General features: G+C 40.2%; 1 protein-coding gene across 19 annotated transcripts in view; it reads left to right on the top strand.

Annotated features, from left to right (window-relative positions):
* DLG1 (discs large MAGUK scaffold protein 1) overlaps positions 1–20,100 on the top strand; it is a 151,626-nt gene that overhangs the window by 36,768 nt on the left and 94,758 nt on the right. For 16 of the 19 annotated variants that reach the window (XM_040566715.1, XM_040566718.1, XM_040566714.1 and 13 more), the window contains one exon: positions 17,586–17,750. In XM_040566715.1, the coding sequence (XP_040422649.1) occupies positions 17,586–17,750 (165 nt within the window). Of the gene's footprint in view, positions 1–10,326; positions 10,808–17,585; positions 17,751–20,100 lie in introns of those variants that run through there. The other 3 variants (XM_040566722.1, XM_040566720.1, XM_040566723.1) reach the window with 3 other exon arrangements.

Genomic DNA, 20,100 nt, shown 5'->3' with positions numbered 1-20,100 from the left:
TTTGCTGTAGCTTCTTCTAATGTAGCTTTCCTGACACAAGGATTGGAGAACTATGTATCTGATTATCCTGTTAAACAGAAAAGTTAATTACAAAATAGGATTATTTCTATTTCCTTAGAAGTCACTGGTGATCCTAGAAGCCTTTACTTTTTCTCCCACTAATTAGTGTTCCTTCATATATTCATTCAGAGAATAAAATCAGAATTAAGTGGTGTTGTGTTTTTTCATCATCAGCGCACCACTATTTATAAAACAGTATTTGGAGACATTTTTGTCAGCAGGTCATGAATATAATGAATGAAATGAAAAACTTTCTGGCAGAATCAAATCTTTACTCTGTTTTTTACTTTTGCTTTAATTCTGATGCTTGTATAGGATAGGGTGTGAAGTGTATTGTTGTAAAATGAAGACTTTGGAAAAATGGTGTCCTGTAGGCTGTCGTGTGGTTTACATTCTTAAACACTACTGTTAAGTAAGCAGAGAAATCCTTTCCAGTGGAAATAGAGAAATGCTGCCCTCTACTGTTTGTAAAGTGTTTTTGTCAAGAGAGCAAGGAGGAAAATGCAGATATCTACAGTTTAGAAAACTTGGCCTGGCTTTCTCTGCCCTCCAAGATTTTTTTGAAAGGTAGGGAAAAGCACAGAACTGCAGTATTAGATTGCAGCATACAGAGCTAGAATTAAGTTTTTGGTTTGCCAGTCATGATTCTGGAAAATCTTTTTGATACTTTGCCTTTTTAAATTTTTTTTTATTTCCCACCAGGGAAGTGGTCATGGCCCCAAGCCCGTCAGTGCTCTTGGACAACAATCTCAATTCTAAGCTGGAGTCAAGAGTAGGACTTGATGACCCTTGTTGGGTCCCTTCCAGCTCAGGATATTCTGTATTCAAAGTTTTGTGCCCTTTCTCCTACGTGGGGTTTAAGTTGCAATGTAGGAGGGACTAGATTTGGGACACTTTGACCAGATTTGGAAACGTAGTTTGAAAAGGAAGCAATAGGACCATAGACATGAGTTTTCCAGGTTCAGAATCATTATTGAAAGATTTGGGGGCAGAGGGGAGATTGGTGTGGTTTTTTTTTGGTTTTGTTTGTTTTTAAATCTCTTGCCTGAGATAAGGAGTGTCCTTGAATTCCTTCATTGTCTTAGTCTCTTTTGAGTGGTGGAAATGGCATAAAAATCCAAGTGAAAGGTAGTGAAGTTTGCTTTGTTGTGACCTGACTGTTCTGTGGATTGATCAGATTGCGATGCTGTAGGGAGAGAGCAAGTAAGCGCTCTTTTACTTGCGAAGTGGTTTAATGTGCCTGAAATTCTATCAAAACATCTTTTTGTTAGTTTAACGTGAGACATGATTCTTCATGGACTCTCTGAAGTCATGTTCAGGTATATGCAACCTCTGGTTAATGACGAAAAAGCAATTCCTTTATCAAAAAGGGTAACACAGAATTCTTTGGTTCCTCACAGCAGGTGGCTCACAGAAGCTGAGGAGAGTGTAATGTATGGGGAAAAAATAGAGGATGAGACCCCAGACTTCGTGTAGCGTAGGACTCTGCTTCCGAGTATGACTAGTAGTTTGTCTTAAGGAAAAAGCTGTGAGGAAAGGATAAGTGCCTGCTTCAGTTGGTGATCCACCTCAGAAGGCAGCATCTTAAAGACTTCCTGAGCTAGTGATTATAGCTGTACATTTTTATTAGACCTTAGTCTACCTTTGGTTTGCTGTTTTGTAGTTTATTTTTGAAGACTTCATGTCCTTGGCAGTAAGTTCTACAGCAGTTTCTTTTGCTTGTGTTTTTAAAACATCTGCTCGATTATTTCATTGTCTACTAATGCCTGTGTGGTCTTAAATTAGTGAATAATTGCTTTGTATTTGCCTTGTCTGTGCCATTTATGTTTTTTAAAGATCTTGTATCAAGTTCCCATGCTCAGCTGTTTACTTGAGACAGATGAGGCTCCTCACTTTATAATCTTCATAGATGAAAGCCACTGAGTATCTTTATCCTAGCTGTTATTCACTGTACTTTTTTGATTTTTGTCATAACTCTTCTCAGATGAGAAGGTCAGAAGTGTGTGCAATATTCAAGATCTGTGAATTCCTCAATTATTCAGAGAAATAATACTGTCTGCTTTCCTAAGTTTCTTTTTTGAATATTGGAACTCCTGTTCTGAGCTAATAGCTTTTGTCCACTTGGTTTAAAAAATTCATAGTTAAAATAGTATTTTCTAGGTGTTCTAAAGGGAAGGGAGAAAGACCTACATTTGGTATGGTGTTTTAACATGCTGTCACATTCACTCAGGTATTTCAGTCCTAACTTTGTCAGTAATCTCATAGCTAAAGTAGGGCACTGTTTTCTGTAGGAAGTTACTGCGTTTTGCTGAAACATCCTAGGAAGGAGAACTCAATTTTGAAGAGATGTGCAGTTGGTGTACCAATAGCTGCTGGTGTTTTATAAGGGTGGGTGCGTGTGATGCCCTAGGTTCTTGCTGAAGTACGGTGGTTTAGAAACATGTTGAATATGCAGGGTTGATAAGCAGGCCTTAGTCTAGGATCAGTAGTTTGAAAGTTTTTTTCATAAACTGCAGATACAACTCAAACCACGAGTTACTGGAACAATGACACAGCTGACAGATGATGCTCCTCTAGTTCAAGTGGCCAAGAGAGGAAACCGCAGGACCTTAGCACAGAGACCTCAGGGACCTGGGGGACTGGGCTAGGAGGAGGTTCAGGAAGCTCAACAAGATGTGCCAAGTTCTGCAGCAAGGATAGAGCAAACCCCTGTGCTGGTACTGGGAAGCGACTGGCGGAGTAGTAGCTGTGCCAAGAAGGTTATGGTGTTTATGGGGGACAGAAGGCTGAAACAGTGCAAGCTGTAAGTAGTTTAGGCAGAGCCCAATATGACAGATAATTGAGCATTGATAGAATCCTCTTGGTGCCTAGATTCTCTCCTGCTCTCAGTGAACTATTTTATAATTAAGACATGATCTGCTTTCATGGCTTTTAGGCAGTGGGACTGGAGGACTGATTTGTCTGTCTCTGGGAACAGCCTTCTCACTGTCTGCAATGGAGGAAAAAAAAAAAGGAACACAAACTCAACCCATTGTTAGTATTGTGGCAGCACTTCATCTACACTGGCTGTGAGTGGCTCTTAGCCTCTACTCGGCGCTGCATCAAAGCAGTAGAGCAGAAACATATCCAATTGCTGTCTTTTCTCGATGTTGTGTCAGGGAAGCATGAACAGCCACTGAAATGAAACTGTAGTATGAGACTTCACTGGATAAAAGCATGTATTGTTATTGTATTTCCTCTCCCGGATTTTCACTTTTTTTTAAGCGTATGTGCCCTCATTTTTCCAGTGGAGGCACAGATGCTTGATTAATAGTTTGAGAGTCACTCAATAGCAGTGCTGCTTTTCTTAGCTACGTTTACATTGCACAGACCATATAAAAGGTAGTCCACAGTTGAAAACTGCTGCTCTGAAAGGCACTCTTTCAAAAAGATAGGATGAAATTAATCAGATTCTGAGCAATCCTTCAATAGCAGAGGGATCTTCGTGCGTTATCCATTCTAGAGAAAATGTTGTCTCTTTCCTCTCTGCACCAGTGCCTCCCCAGTAATTTTTGCACGACAATGTCAATCAAACTAGCCTTCTGTCTCAGTCTAATTAAGGAAGATATGATTAGCTTGGGTCCTGCAGGGAATGATCCACGGTGATAAATTAGATCCTTGTTCTTTTTCGGTCTTGACACTGGGGAGAGCAGTCCCAGCTAATCACACCCTGTAGGATTCCATCTTTACCACTGAGCAAAGACTTCAAATTATAACCTCACTTGCCTGATTATCTCTTGCATTTAAGGTTGATCCACTTCAAATCCAAAGTGGGTGGAAGCTTCACTGGGGTGGGAAAGGGTTGAGGGATATGAGAGTAAAGCTTTTGGGGCTCTCAGAAAGTTTGTTTAATGGGCTTTTTTAGCTTATCAGTTTTATCCTTAGAATGAAGTGTCTGTAGCTCACTAGAAATCTTTGACGGTGAGATGGAACTAAACAGGGCTCAATATGCATGCTTTTATTTTTGTTTCCTACCTGCGGACAGATAGGAACAGCGCATCAAAGGCAACTTTTAGAATAAAAGTGTGTGATTATTCTAAGTGATGTCAGCCAAGTTTTTGAATGGTGTCCACGTAACTCTGCCAAGATCTTACAGTTCTTCATTGTACAGGACTTTTCAGGTCAGGCTGTGTACTGGGTTGTGGTGGGCTGGCTGATTTACTTCACAGCAGCTGTGTGGCTTTTTAGGTTAGTGGCCATAACAGTGTCGATAACACCAGTGCTTTAGCTGTTGCTGAACAGTGCTGGGGATATGAAGGCCTTCTCTGCTTTATCCCGCTGCTGCCTCTGCAAGTGGGCTGGGAGTGGGCAAGAAACTGGTAGGGACACAGCTGGGGCAGCTGACCCAAACTGATCGAGGAGATATTTCATGCCTTTTGGTGGCATACTGAGCAGTAAGGCTGGGGAGGAGGTCTTCCAGTGTAGCTGGTGGTTGGAGACTGGTTGGGCATCAGTCCCACTGCCTTGTTGGTGGGAAGTCAATTTCCCTCCCCACTTTACTTATTAAACTGTCTTCATCTCAACCTGTGAGGGTTTTTTTTTCCCGTTTTAATTCTCTCTTGTCCCTCTAGGTTGGGAATGAGCAAGCAACTGGGTGGGTACTTACCTGCCAGCCACCACAAGCTGTTTCTAAACTTATTGAATATGTTTGAAGTGGTGTAGAACGTCTTGGTTTTAGCGATTTCCTAGCTGAGTTGTATTCTAATCAGAGTAAAGTCTATTTTAAATAGTCACCACTTTGTTTTTTTCTTCACAAAGACGTTAGTATATACTGAGACACGATAAAATTTCTTTTCAGCAGTGACTTTAACAGGAGGTCAGATAGACTTCCAGCTAATGGGAAGGAAAATGCTATGGTGTCACTGTTTGCTGCATTTCCATCCTTTTTATTGGGTCAAACTCCAAGTTTGCAAAAGGAACCCTTTATTTTCAGTCCTAGCCTGTTTTGAAGATGTTCTCCCCAGTTCTGTAATTTCCAGCTAGGAAAAAAATGTTGAATTTTGGATTTCACAGCAGTCATACTAGTCAATTCTGTCACCTCTAATTCTCAGGGATTTCTTGTGGGGAAACTGAAAATGTAAAGGCGTGCTCCAGGAGGGCTAAACTACTTCCAAAATATCAGGAGGAAGGGAAAGAGATTCCACTCTGGGCCTTTGAAATTTGGAAACATGAAATTGTAAGAGCTTCACAGCTGCCAAGTCAAGCATGTGTTTGTGCAACTTTTGGCAAGGTGTGCTATCATTCTGTTATAAGCTGCGTGGCTTTTAACTTTTTTTCCATTTGACCTTCTTAATATTGACGTTCTTAATATCTTTCTTGTTATATGAATTCTGCTTGTTGTTGCTTAGGCAGCCTTTCCCTCACCTTCCTCTGTTTGGTGGCACATTTTTGATACGTATCTCCTTACCTGCTCTCTGTTCTTCTGAAGCCTGATTATTTTTGCATATAGAGGACATCATAATGCAGGTACCTCTGGGTTCTTTCTCCAGTATGATGCTGGACTTTTCCCCTCTGATTTGGACTGAAGACAACTCCAAAAAGCTTATAGTGCCCATAATGATGGTCACTGGGCAAGAAAAGTGTTCTTGTGCAGTTTTTGGGTTGACTTATCAAGCCTTATGGAGGACCTCCTTGGAGTGATGTCCCAGATCTATCATCAGCTGAACAATTTAAGACTCGGAATAAACTGGGAGAAAATCACAAACACCTACTGAAAAGCTTCTATTCATAGGACCTGTTCTGGGCTTAAATGCCGCTGAAGGGGCAAGTTTTAAAAAGTGGTGTTATTAATCAAATTCCTTTCCCAAAATAGCATTTCACTTTGCCTTTGAAGTTAATGGGGGTGTAGCATTCTTCAAGACTTGGGCACCTTAAGAGAGAGCCGTATTTACAGTGTTCTAATTGTCCCAGAAAAGATTTTTCTATTGTGGATGGAGGTGTTTTGTTAAAACAATGCAAAGGATTCTGTTTTTCTGTGTTCTGTGATGATTGCGTTGGGCACATATGGGTCAGACTGAGTGGGCACTGCAAATTTTGTATACCAGAGTGTGAAGCTCCTGAAGGGCAGATGCACATCAGCGTTCTGAACCGAAGGTGTGACAGGAGCTGCAGGTTCAACTCCTGCACACACGTTTACCTGTCAAGCTGGCAAAAAGGTGCTTCTAAGATAGGAGTAGCTGCTACAGTTGGCTTTTACAGGGGGAATGTTCAGGTCATGGTGTTTTCAGTAAATAAACCTGTTTGCCTGAAAGTACTATGCAAATGAATTTTCTGGCAAAATTCAGGTGTGTGCAGAAACAAGCAGTGCATTTTTGGCTGCTTTCTCAAAATTGGTTTGGATAGCTATCTCCTATGTCAGGGAGTGACAGCAGCCATGCCAGGGAGTCTCCTGGATGCTGATGGATGCGGTTTGCACCCGATATCGGTTGTTATGAAACTAGTATTCAAATTTCATTTACCTTATAGAAATTGCTTACACAATTACTCCTTGAATAAGGCATAGAGTTACAGTCACTACTTTAGAGCTCTCTGTTAGTATGAGGTAATCTTAAACCAGTATCCAAGCTTCTTTATGTAGGCTAATTCTGGAGTTCTGTGTACTCTTTCAATATATATGTGCTAAGACTATGAGGCTAAGAGGTTAAAATAGTTTTTAGCATTAGAAGTCATTTAAAACTTTTTTAAATTGGACTGTACTAGGTATTCTGGAAGTACACCTCTTCAGGCTTCTGGGGATTGGAGACCTGGAGTCCCACCAGATTGATAGGTGCCTGCAGTGATAGTTGCCAAGTTTGTTCTCTTCCTCATGCTGTTTAAAAACTCCAGGTCTTGCTTCTTATGAGGTTCCTGGTTCCTAACCTGTGGTGTACGAGGATATGGGTAGAACACATGGATTGATGAAAACAGGCATCCCCAGTGTGTTCAGTGTAAAAAAAAAAAAAAGTGGGCAAATGCTGAACAGCAGTACTAAGTGTCTGAGAGGCTGGTAGTGCTTTTTTGATGCTGCATAACATTTGTTTCTCTCTATCCAATGTTCATACTGCTCAGGGAGTCTTGGAAGTGTAACAGCTTTCTTATTTTATGATAATAACGAAATTAGTCTTGCTTACTAATTGAAGATCTTAATGATGTTGGTATTTTTATTGGGCACATGGGAGCTATGCAAAAAGATAGGTTATTGCCAAGTAAACATTCAAAAGAAACTTGGAATGAGGGCAATTCTTTTTATGTAGTGTTTTCATAAGCATGAAAAGTCAGTTTTAGTGTTACTATTTTTTGAGCAAATGCCAGTTTTTAAAAGTTTTGAATTGGTTTCTTTAGATTTTTTGCATATAAAAGGTCACTTACGCTTTTGTATATTACCAGGTGGAACCCTCTTATGCAAGAAGAGAACTTTAGGTTTTTGTTTTTCTGTGTTCAGTGAATACTGACTTTTTTTTCTTGTATATGGCACCATCAGATAGAAGTCGTGATACTGTACCTTGCAATCTCCCAGTTTAAAAATTTTCTATCATCAGCATGGAAACAGAGAGCCTAAACTGAAGGAACTCAAGGTTGTATGGGGTAACGCCAACACAGCCTGATAACTTGAGAGGAAGCATTGTGAGATACTTAAGAAGTTAAGGCCATATTATTCTTAGCAGCTTAGTGTGTTAATCGATTGCTTTTTACGTTTTTAAAACATTAATCCAACTTTCAATTGGAATCAGATCAATGGGGTTATGTCTCTGTAGAGTTCAGAAGTAGGTTTCCTAATATTCTGAGTGCAGGTGTTTATATGATTGTTTATATTTCAGGAAGCTTTATGCTCACAGCTGCATATTTAAAATGCCTTTGAGTACAAATAATTGTTACAAACAAGTGAAACCATTACAGATAAATCTCAGGATTTAGTCAGCAAACTATATTTTAACTCAACAAACTTAAATGTTGTATTTTTAAGTTTGTGCATGACTAGATGTGATAAACAAGGTAATTTTTTAGAATAAAGATCAAGACAATTTTGACGTGTAACCAGTTTATTTGGTTGTAGCTGTAAAAATATGGTTGAAGGATTCAAATGTTCTGTGGTCTTCATCAATAATGTAGATGTAATTGCCTTAAGCTTTCTCTTTCATATCTTACTGATGGAATCCTTTGTAGATGTGAGGACTATATCTTATTGATTCTTCTATGCCCATTGCACATTAGAGCTTATATTTTCTGTATCACAAAAAGCTATTTGTACAACGTTCAAGAACTGCTTTTGCTCTTTGACTTTGTAATGAAATTGCCATGCGTTTGACTGAATTATTTTAGTAAGAAATTGCTATTAATGTGATTAAATATATGGAAGTAAGATGGATTGTTGAGCTGTAGAGTAGAAAAGGTGGTGTTGTGGTATAAGAATGTTCTTGTGTTCCTTGTGGAGCAGGCAGTGCTTGCCAGTTCCCTTTTCCCTTGTGCATTTTTTTCCTTTTTCATGTGCTGTATTTAAGTTTCTTTACTTGTGCTTTGCCCTAGTTTTCTAGAAAAGAGACCATGCTGTGATCCCCAAACAGCACAAGGAAATTAGAGGGCTTTATGTTCTTCAGTTATTTGATTATAGTTTAAGGCTGCCCTTGGATTTAAATGTATGTATAACAGAAGCTTAACCTAATGTAGATACGCACAGAAGGTGTATCTTTGTGTGAGTATTATTTATTGCCTTCCTGTCTCCAAGATGTTTAAGATGAACTTTCCTTTTGGTCCTACCATTGTTGCTGCCCATGCATGCAGAAAACGACCTGTTGTAGGACGCCACGTCTAGGGTTGGCTGGTGAAAAAGCGTAGGTCATGGCACATGGGGGAAAGACAACTATGCTTATTAGTGTGGAAAGGCTGTCATCTGTAGTCCCTGCATCTTCTACCAAGGAAGAGGTCCTCATGCAAATGAAGTTTATTTTGAGGTTTACTGTGGGCTGAGTTACACGTTTTTCTCCAGACATCTTGCCTTAGTTTCGGTTTCCTCAATCTGCACATTTATGTAAAGATGATGGTCTCCAGTATAATTCATGAAGTTGCTGTTTTCTGAGCTGCAAGTGTGGATGTCAGTTTTGCATCACGTTAAAGTTTCTACCTCAAGGGGTGCTTATCAGGTAAACTGAAGAAAGTAAAAGGGAGATGACAACAGACTGCTACAGGTGTAAACTTCAGTGAACAGTCGCAACCTAAAGAGAAGAGCAGACATTTCTGGGAGTATTAAATACTTGCTTTCATCTTTTAGTACAATTAAAATGTGTTTTTTGTAAGGGTTATCATCTTATGGTACAATGAAGAGAAATCAGTGTGTGTTTTTGATCAAATTCTGTAATGTGATGCCATAACATATAAATACAGTGAAATTCTGCAGGGACCCTGGTACTATTTTAAAAAAAAATATATATATATAGTTTGAATCCTTAGAGCTTGATTCCCCCTTTTCCCAACACACACACACACACACACACAAAAAAAACCCACCACCAAACCCACACCAAAAACATATTTAAAAAAAATATGTAGTGTTAGATTTGTTAATACACAACAAAGAACAAAAATCTTAAGGCGATCATGGCCATATTCAGTTCAGTTCTAAAGAAAAAAGTGCTGTTTCTGTCAGTTTTTTTCTCCCGAGTGTCCATGTGTACTGTTGCTTGAAATGAATTAATTTACCACGTTACCAACAGTGGTTCATAACCAAGTTGATGCCTGGTCCAAATTATTCATGTTTTCCTGGAGACAACCAGGGGGAAAAAAATGCAGCTTCTGATTTCATTGTGTTGAAGTTGGAGCATATTTGTCTATTTCTGTTGCTGTTTGCGTATTGGTTTTGGTAGACCATTAGGAGTTTTGCTCAGCAGTTAATGGTCTTTTAATGTGTTACTTAACCTTGAATTTTTTATGTTAGAAAATGAGGATTAAATATCCCATAGCCATTTGTTCTGTGGTCTGCTTATATTTCCTTGAAAAAGCTAGTGTGAACTGCAGCTCAGCAAATCCCCCGCTGTTAGCCTTACAACTTCCCGGCTTTACAATTATGCACATGTGATTTTAGAAGGGGCTTTCACTTGCTCATTGGTGCAGTGCGAAAGCACCTTGCGGGAGGTGCTGGGTCTGTCTCGGTCGGGCCGTGTACGAGTCCCTTGCTGCAACATCTTGCCCCTCCCCTAAGCAACCAGCATACATGAGCAGAGTGGCTCTGCTGGAGTTGCTTCTCTTTTCATGGAGGAGACAGCAGACCTTGCACTGCAGCAGGTGGAGCTGCCTTGCTGGATCGAGCCCTGGGTTCTGGCTGCAAGCATCCTGCTATTACTTCGGGCCACGATACAGTTGCCACTTGGAGCTGACGCTAGCATAATTACGTACAAAGCTGACTCGAAAAATTTAAAAATGGACACAGGATTTTTTTGCTTGCCTTTTTTAAGATCTGGTTTCTAATATGGAGCGAAATCTTTCATGAAGGATCGAACCTATTTGATGTAAAGGCTTATTTTTGAACACTATGGACCTAGAATAAATGTCAAAGACAGGCAGCAAGCAGCGCTTACCAAGGCATTTTTCTGGAATCTCAGTCGTGGATCGATTGAAGTGCACAGGGTCTGAAAAAATGTCTCCTAGCATAAAAAACTTGGATTGTTTTTCTCCGATGCTATGCCACTGTAAAGTAGCATGTACCAACAACACAATCTCTTTAATGTTTGGATGTAAGGTGGGTCTATAAAAAGACTTTCCTAGAAATATAAACTGGGTTTAATAGGCTATGAATGATTGCCAGGATGTGTACTGTAACAGTGCCTTAAATTTCCGATTAAATAGCATGTATTTTGTTCCAGGCATTACTCGATTATCAGAGGTTAGCTCTTGGTGATTGTGACAGAAGTAGTGAATTATCATGCCTACTCGTTAGGGATCCCTTCGAACAACATTTTGAATTTACTGACTGCTGCATGTAAAATGTCGTCATTCTCCATTAATCAGCATTAATCATCATGTAATCAGTTTATTGCACTTGGCTTTCATTTTCTTCAGCTGTGGAGAATTAAATACACAGGAGACTTGCACTGAGATGCAGGGCTGGAAATGCCTCCTGACATCATATTGATAGAAGCAATTGTTAGTGGCAGGTTTGGGTTTAACAGTGCCCTCGGGCATTTAGTCATTTTAGGACTCCAACTGTTTGGGGTCTAGAGCAACAAAACATACATAATTTGGTAATTCTTAGAATAGTAAGCAATATAGTTGAGGTTGTTTAAACTGCTTTTTCCAGAAAAATTAACACAGGAATTGAAGAATGTGATGAGAACTGTAACTGCTGGAAAATCCCTTTAAAAATAAAGGGTTATGTGTGTGAAGTTACTTGTGAGACTGAGATTCAGCAATCTGTGTTTCCAAAAATTATTTTGCATATTCAGTGTTTCCAAGCCAGTGTTCAATGTTCTTAACAAAAAAAAAGCTATATTTCTGTAAATTGGGAGCAGTTGTGTATGTGCACGTGTGCATATATACACAGACATGTATGCATGCATGTCTGTGCAGTACACTTATATATGCTGGTATCACAATATGTTGTTGATGTTGCAAAAAAGTCACTAGGTTGGGAGGGAGGAGTCTGATCTGTTTGTAATGGCTCTTTTGCTAGTGTGAAAGATTTATTGTGGAATTGAAGGCTGAGTGCTTTATTTCCAGTAGGCAAGGATTTGCCTTGTTTTGTAACTACTTGCCTTTGTGTCCAAAGCATTTTTCAGTTGTAAATATGTACGTATATGTTGATGCAGCTGAGAAACTGTTTGCTGTAAAGTCAAGGTTTTTTTGTTCTCTGTGGAACTGCACATACCTTAATTACAACATCACAAATTTGGGAGGAAAGCCATAGGACCAAAATACTATTTGGAATTTCATGGCGCCAGTTGAGCTGCTGATGAGGGATGCTGTTCGCTTTAAGACCAAACTAAAAATATCCAGCGAATATCCAGCATCCACTTGAGGCGTTTTGTGCTGGATTTGAGTGACAGCGGCATTTTCCGCTGTCCTCGCATGTCAGCGGCCCCTTTGGGTTGCCTCATGCCCCGGTGACTTGTCCCCCAGTGACTTGTCCCCGGCTGGCTCTGGGGGCAGCCCCCTGGTGCCGCTGCTCGGGGTCCCCAGTGTGGGTCCTTGTCCTTGTGCTGATGTCCTGCAGGCTGATTCTCTGTTTCTCAAGTGTAGTTGCTTTAGCAGTGCTGTACGTTGAAATATCTGGCTGTTGGGCTTTAACGATACCCAAATAGCGGCCTGCTCAGCCTGGGGGAGAGGCGACTCAACTCATCAGGGTCTAAAAATACCCGAAGGGAGGGTGCAGTGAAGACAGAGCCAGGTTCTTGCCTATGGTGCCCAGTGCCAGGACAGGATACAGTGGGCACAAACTGGACCACAGGGGCTCCTGCTGAACCCCAGGAAGCGTTTCAGTGCTGTGCTGTGTGGGTGGTTGAGCACGGGCACAGGCTGCTGGAGAGGCCGGGGGCCTGCTCCCTGCAGGGCCTGCTCCCTGCAGAGCCCGCCTGGGCACTGGCCTGAGCCCCCTGCTCTGGGGTGGCCCTGCTGGAGCAGGGCTGGACCCAGCAGTGCCTCTGCCATCAGCCAGCCTGTGATTCCCTGTGTGTGTGTTACTGTTAATAAATAGAGAGGGAGTGCTCTGCACTACCAAAATCCCAGCTGGACTGAAGGCATTAGGTTTGACTAACCGTGACCTGCTGGTAGTGCAGGGAGTTCTGCACTCAGCACTTAGTTTTATTTGTCTGAGGAAAAGTTGCAGGGTTGTGCTGCAGTAAGAATAACATAGCAGTGTCTTCTCAGAAAACACCTTTTGAATGCTGAAGACTGAGCCAAAATTTAAAGGAAAATGTGAAACAACAATGCAGTGTAACCTGGTCAGTCCTTTACATAAAGAAACGATTCATCTGACAGAAGTAATTCTATGAACCGGTGTTTTTCATTTTCCTTTAGTGTTTTTTGACTACAGGAAAATAACATTGTCAGTCTGACTGCTCCTTGTTTGGCCTCTGTGCATTGGCATTGTGGAACAGGTGTATTTCTTCTCACCAAATATTTCTGGTGTTTTGTAAACACATGCATCTTAAACTGGCTATTTCAGAGTATCCATGACATGAAGTGCTGCCTAAATGCTTGCATTTACCACTAGCTGTGTATTTTTACATACGATGGAGCACCATGACCTAATTATTATGTTGTATGTGGTTTTACTCAAAGTACAATGTCAAACTGAAAGGGGAAACTCTAAAAGGCTGCTCCCCTTATGGTTTGTCTTACCTCTAATTATTAAAAGAAATCTCATTGCTTTTATTTGAGAATGAAGGAGTTATTACTCAATGTACTGAATGCTTGTTTAAAAAAATTGCTCTAATATTTCAAATCATTGAGTTTATGATATATGGAGACCTAAATAGAGAATAATACTAAATATCCTATTCTGTGATCAGTGAAGAAGTTCTGAAGATGCGCCACCACTTACCTGCTTCTCTTACCTTACTGAAGTGGTTTTGCTAGTCACAGGCTTTCAGCTTTGCAGTGTGAATTGCTGCTTACCTTCTATGAGGCTTCATTTTGGTTTTTGTAGTCTGCCAGTTGTCACAAATAAGTTTTCATGGGAACTTCCATTCTGCAGTAGCTGAGCATATTCCTTGCTTTGTATCCTTTTCACTTCCTCAGTGAGGAAGGCACTTTGTTGGCCTGAGCGCTTGCTTCTGGCTTAGCACTTCCACTATGCTACAGGAAGACTCATACAAAATACGCTAGGGTCTTAATTTACCATTTAATTTGTCCTAATTTTATTGTAGCGAGATTATGGGGAATTTGGCTGTATTGTTGCTTTGCTTGCTGCAGCTATTGGAGCTTATTTTCTGCTGACTGGTATCTGAAAGTCAGAGTTGTGAATGTTAGTTTTTTAATTGAGGCGGGGGGGAGACGTGAGGATAACTGTAGATATTTAGATGTTCCTACTCATCTGCTTTTGACATGCTGCATCCTAGTCCTTTTATGCAGGAGTGGGTAGGTTGAATGTAGAGCAGTGTTTCCCAACAACCCGAGTTGCTGGCATGGTCTGCCGAAGGGTCCCTTCAGGTTAAGCTCATTGTCTGAAGTGAAACAGTGACTGAATAAGGACAAGTATTTCAGTTTGGCTTGTCATGAGCAAATGGTCTGAGAGACAGTTTGTTTTATCATGCTATCTGTTCGTGCTGCATCAGAGGTGATCCGACTGTGTGAACTTGTATGTATTTCTCAATTTGAACTGGTTATATTGACTTGAAGTCCTCACTACCTTTCTCAAAGGTAGTTGGACCTCTACAACAAAAATTAAGACTTCGCCTAAACACAACAATATAAATCAGGCTGTCTGTTTTTCTGGGGTTTGTTTGCGATTTTTGTTTGGAGTGTGTAGGGACTTGGGAATGCTGTTGTGTGGATAAGGAGCATGAAAATCTGCAGGAGAAGGGGAGTACAAGAAAGACCAACTGGCAATCTTTTGTTACTGTTTTTTAGGCACCCTTTCACTTTTCCTCTTATGTTCAAGCTGTTTTAGTACTGATCTCTGGGGGGGGGGGGGGGGGTACATACAGAAGTTGCTGTGCCTTCAAATTTGTTTTTATGTAAGACATCGGATTGATGTGCCTCTAATGTGAATTGGATTGTGACACACATTCCATCCTGAAGATCAGCGTAGTTAATGCTGCCTTGTACTTTGTCATTACCTTATCTGGTAGCTAAGGGTGTTTTTGCATGATTAATTTTCTGTCCACAAGCATGGTGTTCTGTGTGGCCTGAATCTGTAGATTTACAGACTTACATGCTGTTGTGGATATGGGTCACTGTTTTAAGGCATGTTTAAGGGGTTCTTTAGGTTGCTTAATTTTCTGTTGATTATCTTTCAATAAGATCTCTCAGTAGAATAACTTTTTAAAAACAAAGCCACAAGTTAATTACATTTAGGGAGTAGTATGGATATGAATTTATTTGAAAGACCTTCCTTTGAAAACACAATTTCCTGAAGCTTTTCTGTGCCTTTTCCATAAACAGGTGATCTATATTCTGAAAAATGGTCCTTTAAAACATTCGTAAAAAAACATTCAGTGTTTATTCTGTGCGTTTTTGCAGATACCTCGGTCATTTTTTTTAGCTCTGCTAGGGTGGTGATTTTAGGCAGGGAGGCTGTGGGGCTGACCAGTTAGCACAATGAATGATTTCACTGCGGTGATTTTGGAACATCTTCTGGTGTCACATTAACTAGCACAGGGTTATTGAAGTAAATGGATTTTTCAGTTGTTTACACCAGCAGATAACTTGGTCCATAGTACTGAGTGACAGTTCAAAACTCACTAAGGGTGCAATCTAGTTTGAACAAATCTTGTGAACTACGTTGCATCAGCAGAAACGTTGTGACTCCATTTTGGCACCTGTAAATCTGCAACCCAGTCCTCTGGGGCAGTATCTCTGTCAGAAGTGTGTTAATGTTTAGCATTTGGGTTTTCTTTTGCACTGTAAATTATAATTTACAGAGTAGTCCATAAAGCTTCTTAAAAATGTAGTTAGCTGGCTTGGCTGCTGCCTAACTGGGTGCTGGGAGACTTCCTAGATGTGTGGCTGAGGTAAATTGCCTGCGAATTTGGAGCTGCTCTGCCACACTTGCTGTTAGTCCTTCCTTTGATGTGTATTGCCCACTTCTTGGCTGGTTCTTCTGTCCTAGGGTCTCCTTGGCGCCTGGATTGGGCACAGGACTAGATTATTTTAGCTGTAAGCAGAGCAATGGTCTCTGCTAGCCACTGTGAGATTGGCTGCTCCTGCTCTCTCCCTCCCTTTCTCCCTGGTGTGCCAGCACTCTTGCATGTTTCATCTTGTTGTGAGCTGCTTTAGGGAATTAGAAGAGCAGCAAGTTAATATTGCTAGAGAGGGAACAAATGTGCTGCTGGATTAGCCCACTGAGCGTGCTCCTCGTGGGGTCAGACACATGCTAGAAGCAAGGGGCAGGGGGATGTTGTAGACCTGGGGCAGGACAGCCTAAATGGGTCCTGCTCCTTTGTGTGGCAGCTGCCCTTTGGATCAGCTGGCCGTGTTCTGAAAATGCACCTCTAGACTTGTATGGGGTTTAAATTGTGTGGGATTTTGATTCAGGTGTAGCAGCAGAATTAACGTGGCGTGACTGAAGGAGACAACTGAATTGCTCTGCTCAGGTGATGGCAACTCCTGGGAGAGGGATGGAGTGGGCAGTTCTGGGTGGTGGCTCTTTGACCATGCCAGAGCAGTTAGATGCTCCCCCTCAGTCAAGAGGCATGGGTGTTTTGGAGGTGATGACAAAACACTTCCACTACCATGGAGAGTCATCTGTTGTAAGACGATCTGCTTTACATCCAAGCTGAAGCACTTTGCTCTGAAGTATTTGCTGCGAAGGATGAGGACAGTTGGGTAACTTTTAGAATAAGAAGTGTTGTGGATATAGCACTTAGAAGTGCTATCCTGTAAGTAGTTTGGTTAGTGTATTTTAAAGATGAAATCTGTTTGTTTTTTTCAGTAGCTTCAGGTTGATTTTACTACTATTTGCAAAATATTTCCCAGTCTTGAATATCACATTAAAATCCAAATAGCCCTTCGTGTTTAAGATTTTTTTTGAGCTTGTAGCCCTTGTCTATAAAGCCTTACATGAGAGTTCTTTACCACAGCACTTCTTTTTCCATTTTTTAATGTAAATTGTAACAATGCATAATGCTTGGTGAGCAGTTAACTCCGCAATCCAGAGAAGAGGTGAATACTACATGTACCCATGACTTCATTCATACTTTTTAGTGGGGGCTGCAAGTGTGGCTGCAGCACTGTCTGACTGGAACACAGCCCTGGTGGCTAAATAATAGGTTCTGGCTTTTGAAATTGAATGAAAATTAATCAGACTGACTGAGTAATGTCTTGTGTTTCTGTGTGGAGGCTTCTGTATCACAGAAGCTTCATTTGTCTCGCTGCAAGCCCACATACTGTAGTCTCATAACAAAGTTAGGAGCAGTGAATTGCTGTGTAGATACCCCAACATAAAAGCTGAAACCTTTCAACTGACAGAAAAGGCTTTTAGCAGATGTGCTAAATAGGAAGTGGGGAAAAAGTTTTTGAGGCTGGTGGTTTTTAAAGGCAGGACATAATGCTGTACTGGAAGTGTAAGGAAAAAAGTTTTTTGGAAGAGAGTTTGTGGGCATGTTACTGTATGCAAACAGACAAAAAACTAGGTAGCTTTAAAGCATTTCTAGCACTTCTTTATAGCATTTCAAATGGCTGGAATATTTTTAAATGGACCAGTTTTTAAACTGAAAATATTAATTTAAACCTTGTATTTCTAGATTTTATTACCTTGAGGTCAGCAGGGTCAGAAAGTAACTATTTGTCTCTCCTACGTTTTGTGGATAATGTTTTCACATTTTCATGGTGGGCTAATCTTTTTCTCTAATTTTTTTCAGAAATACCGCTATCAGGATGAAGATACACCTCCACAGGAGCACAGCTCGCCCCACATCAGCAATGAGGTGACGGGTCCAGAGCTGGTTCATGTATCAGAGAAGAATCTGTCACAGATTGAGAATGTACATGGATTCGTTTCTCATTCTCATATTTCACCAGTAAAGGTATGTTTTTTTAAGTTACGAGAGTGAACTGTTTTGATATGCTCTCTAGGGATATACTATTGTGGGGAAAAAAATTCATCAGATACACTTCCTTATATGGAACTGCTCATTTGTAAAAATCACTGTATAGACATTAAGGTATTGACTTTGTTCCGCACATCGTGATTAAAAGCACATGTTGTAAAATGCCCAGATAACAAATCTCAAGGTAACTTGAGGTCTCAGATGGAGTTGTGACTGGGCACTATGGTTACCGTTGTCAGCTGCGTTTTGTTTTCTACAAAGATTCTGCAGAATCAGTTCTGAGTTCATTTTTATTAAATGTTTGAATCAAGGCCCTGTATGGAAAATCCAGTAAGAGAAGTGAGTGAGATTTTGGGGGGTTGTAGCAGGCAGTTTTATTTACTTACCCTAGTAGGGAAATGCAGCTTAATCATTTTCTGAATAGCTTAATATTTTAGTGCGCCAGACTAAATGGTGTGTTTTCTATAAACACTTTGGAATCTATCTGGCTTTTTTTAAAGAAAAAGTGGAAAAATGATTTGATAATGATGAGTATTTGGGGTTTAGAATGATAAGGTAGGCCTCAGTTTTGATATTTTTAGCTTGAGTTGTTGGTGTGGTAGTATCCTTTGCCTGAAATTAGCAGAGTACTGTACAAAGCATCAGGATATTTTAAGAACAATGCCGTTCTAAACTTAAAATGTTCTGGAAATGTAACTATAAGGAAAAATATTGAGCCATCAGCTCTTTATTATCTACTTCTAAGGATTCTACAGAGGAACTGGCTGTAGTGGGGGTGTATTTAATAATTGTCTTTCATCTTTTCTAAAATTTTAGAAAATGTAAACAGTGTTATTGGACACATTTATTTTTACATAAAACTCCCTAAGAAATCCTCTGTGTGTTTCTGTAGTCTTCAGGGAAGCACAAGACAAGCTATATTCTTCATGTCCTAATGAGTAACCTATTTGAAGTGGGCTATATTAACTTCTGAGGAGCCTTGTAAGAAAGCTAACACAACAAACCTCTCATTTTGGGCTGGGCTAGGACCTCAATCTTGTGTTGCTTATGAAGGCACACACACAGTAACACACTTTGCCATGTCTAGGGATCCATAAATTCATGGATACCTAAAGTAATACATTGCATTTTGTGTATGTTCATTATATATATATATATTAAAAAAAAAAACCTCTGCCACTGGGGACTTAAGGTGAACTCTATGCACAAGCTTTTCCTAATTTATAGTATGCTTAGTCGTACATTTCAGAAAGTATAAAGGGGTCAAAAAGGCAAAGAGGCAAACTGCACAACTGTCTGTACTTAGAGATCAGGTTTAATATGTTTCACAATCCAGATACCTTTGCAAATAATGATAAAAAATATATAATGGTTATATGAGATAGTTCTAAGAAGCAGATCAATCTAGATGCTCTTTCATTGTACTTGAGACAGTTCAAAGGGCTCTAATTACCTTGGTGTCTTTTTCACTGCCTGAACTGTAGGGAAACCGAAGTACACAGAGTAGTTCCTGTGTTTGAGTTTTATTTCTGTTATATTTTTATTTGACTTGAGTATGTCAGAGAAACCCAAGGTTGCTATTGAATACTTAGCGTAGCTGGTCCTCTCTTCAATACATGTTCCTCGTGTTGGCATAGCTCATGCTGAAGATCTATTTAGCAGCAACAGCTCTGAGTTGAGAGAGCTTTGTGAATTTGTTTGTTAGGCTGGCTCGCTGCACTGTGGTGTAGGGACCAGGTATTGGCTGGTATACAAGATCTTAATTAGCTGTATTCAATAGTGCCTTTGTTTAAAGAAACAAAATGTAACAGAGGGCATTGGGAAGTTCTAGTAAGAAAGAGGATGTGTTCATTATAGTAATAACACAGGAAGGCTGTTTTTTTAGTTAGGCTTGCTAAATACTTTTGAAATTTCAAATACGGAGTTGTTAGCTTGGAGAACCTTTTGGATGTAAATGCTGCTTTTTGAGAAATGCTGCAGAGGGCAGTACAGTCAGATTTTCTGAGGAATACCTTCTCTTTTTAGCAAGCCCTCTGCAGCCTAGAACACTAATGCAGAACATGGATAGAAGATGATGAAGAACTGAGGTGTGCAAGGTTTTAAATAGTTTTTGTCCTCAAGAGGAGCTTTCATCATCTGTAGGACTTAAAGTAGCTGTTGCAACTTGCTTGGACACTTGGATGGTTTTCAAAGAGCATCCTTCAGTAACCAAAAAGTCAAACGTATATCTAAAATGTTTAGAGGATGTGCATGTAATTACTATTTTCAGATGTTTTATGTTAAGTGCCATAGTAACTCAAGGTGGTTTCCTGTCTAAGAGGGATGA

Source organism: Cygnus olor, chromosome 9, assembly GCF_009769625.2.
Source record: "Cygnus olor isolate bCygOlo1 chromosome 9, bCygOlo1.pri.v2, whole genome shotgun sequence".
Lineage (NCBI taxonomy): Eukaryota > Metazoa > Chordata > Aves > Anseriformes > Anatidae > Cygnus > Cygnus olor.
The sequence above is the reverse complement of the archived record's forward strand: the minus strand, read 5'-3'. Positions and strand labels throughout refer to the sequence as shown.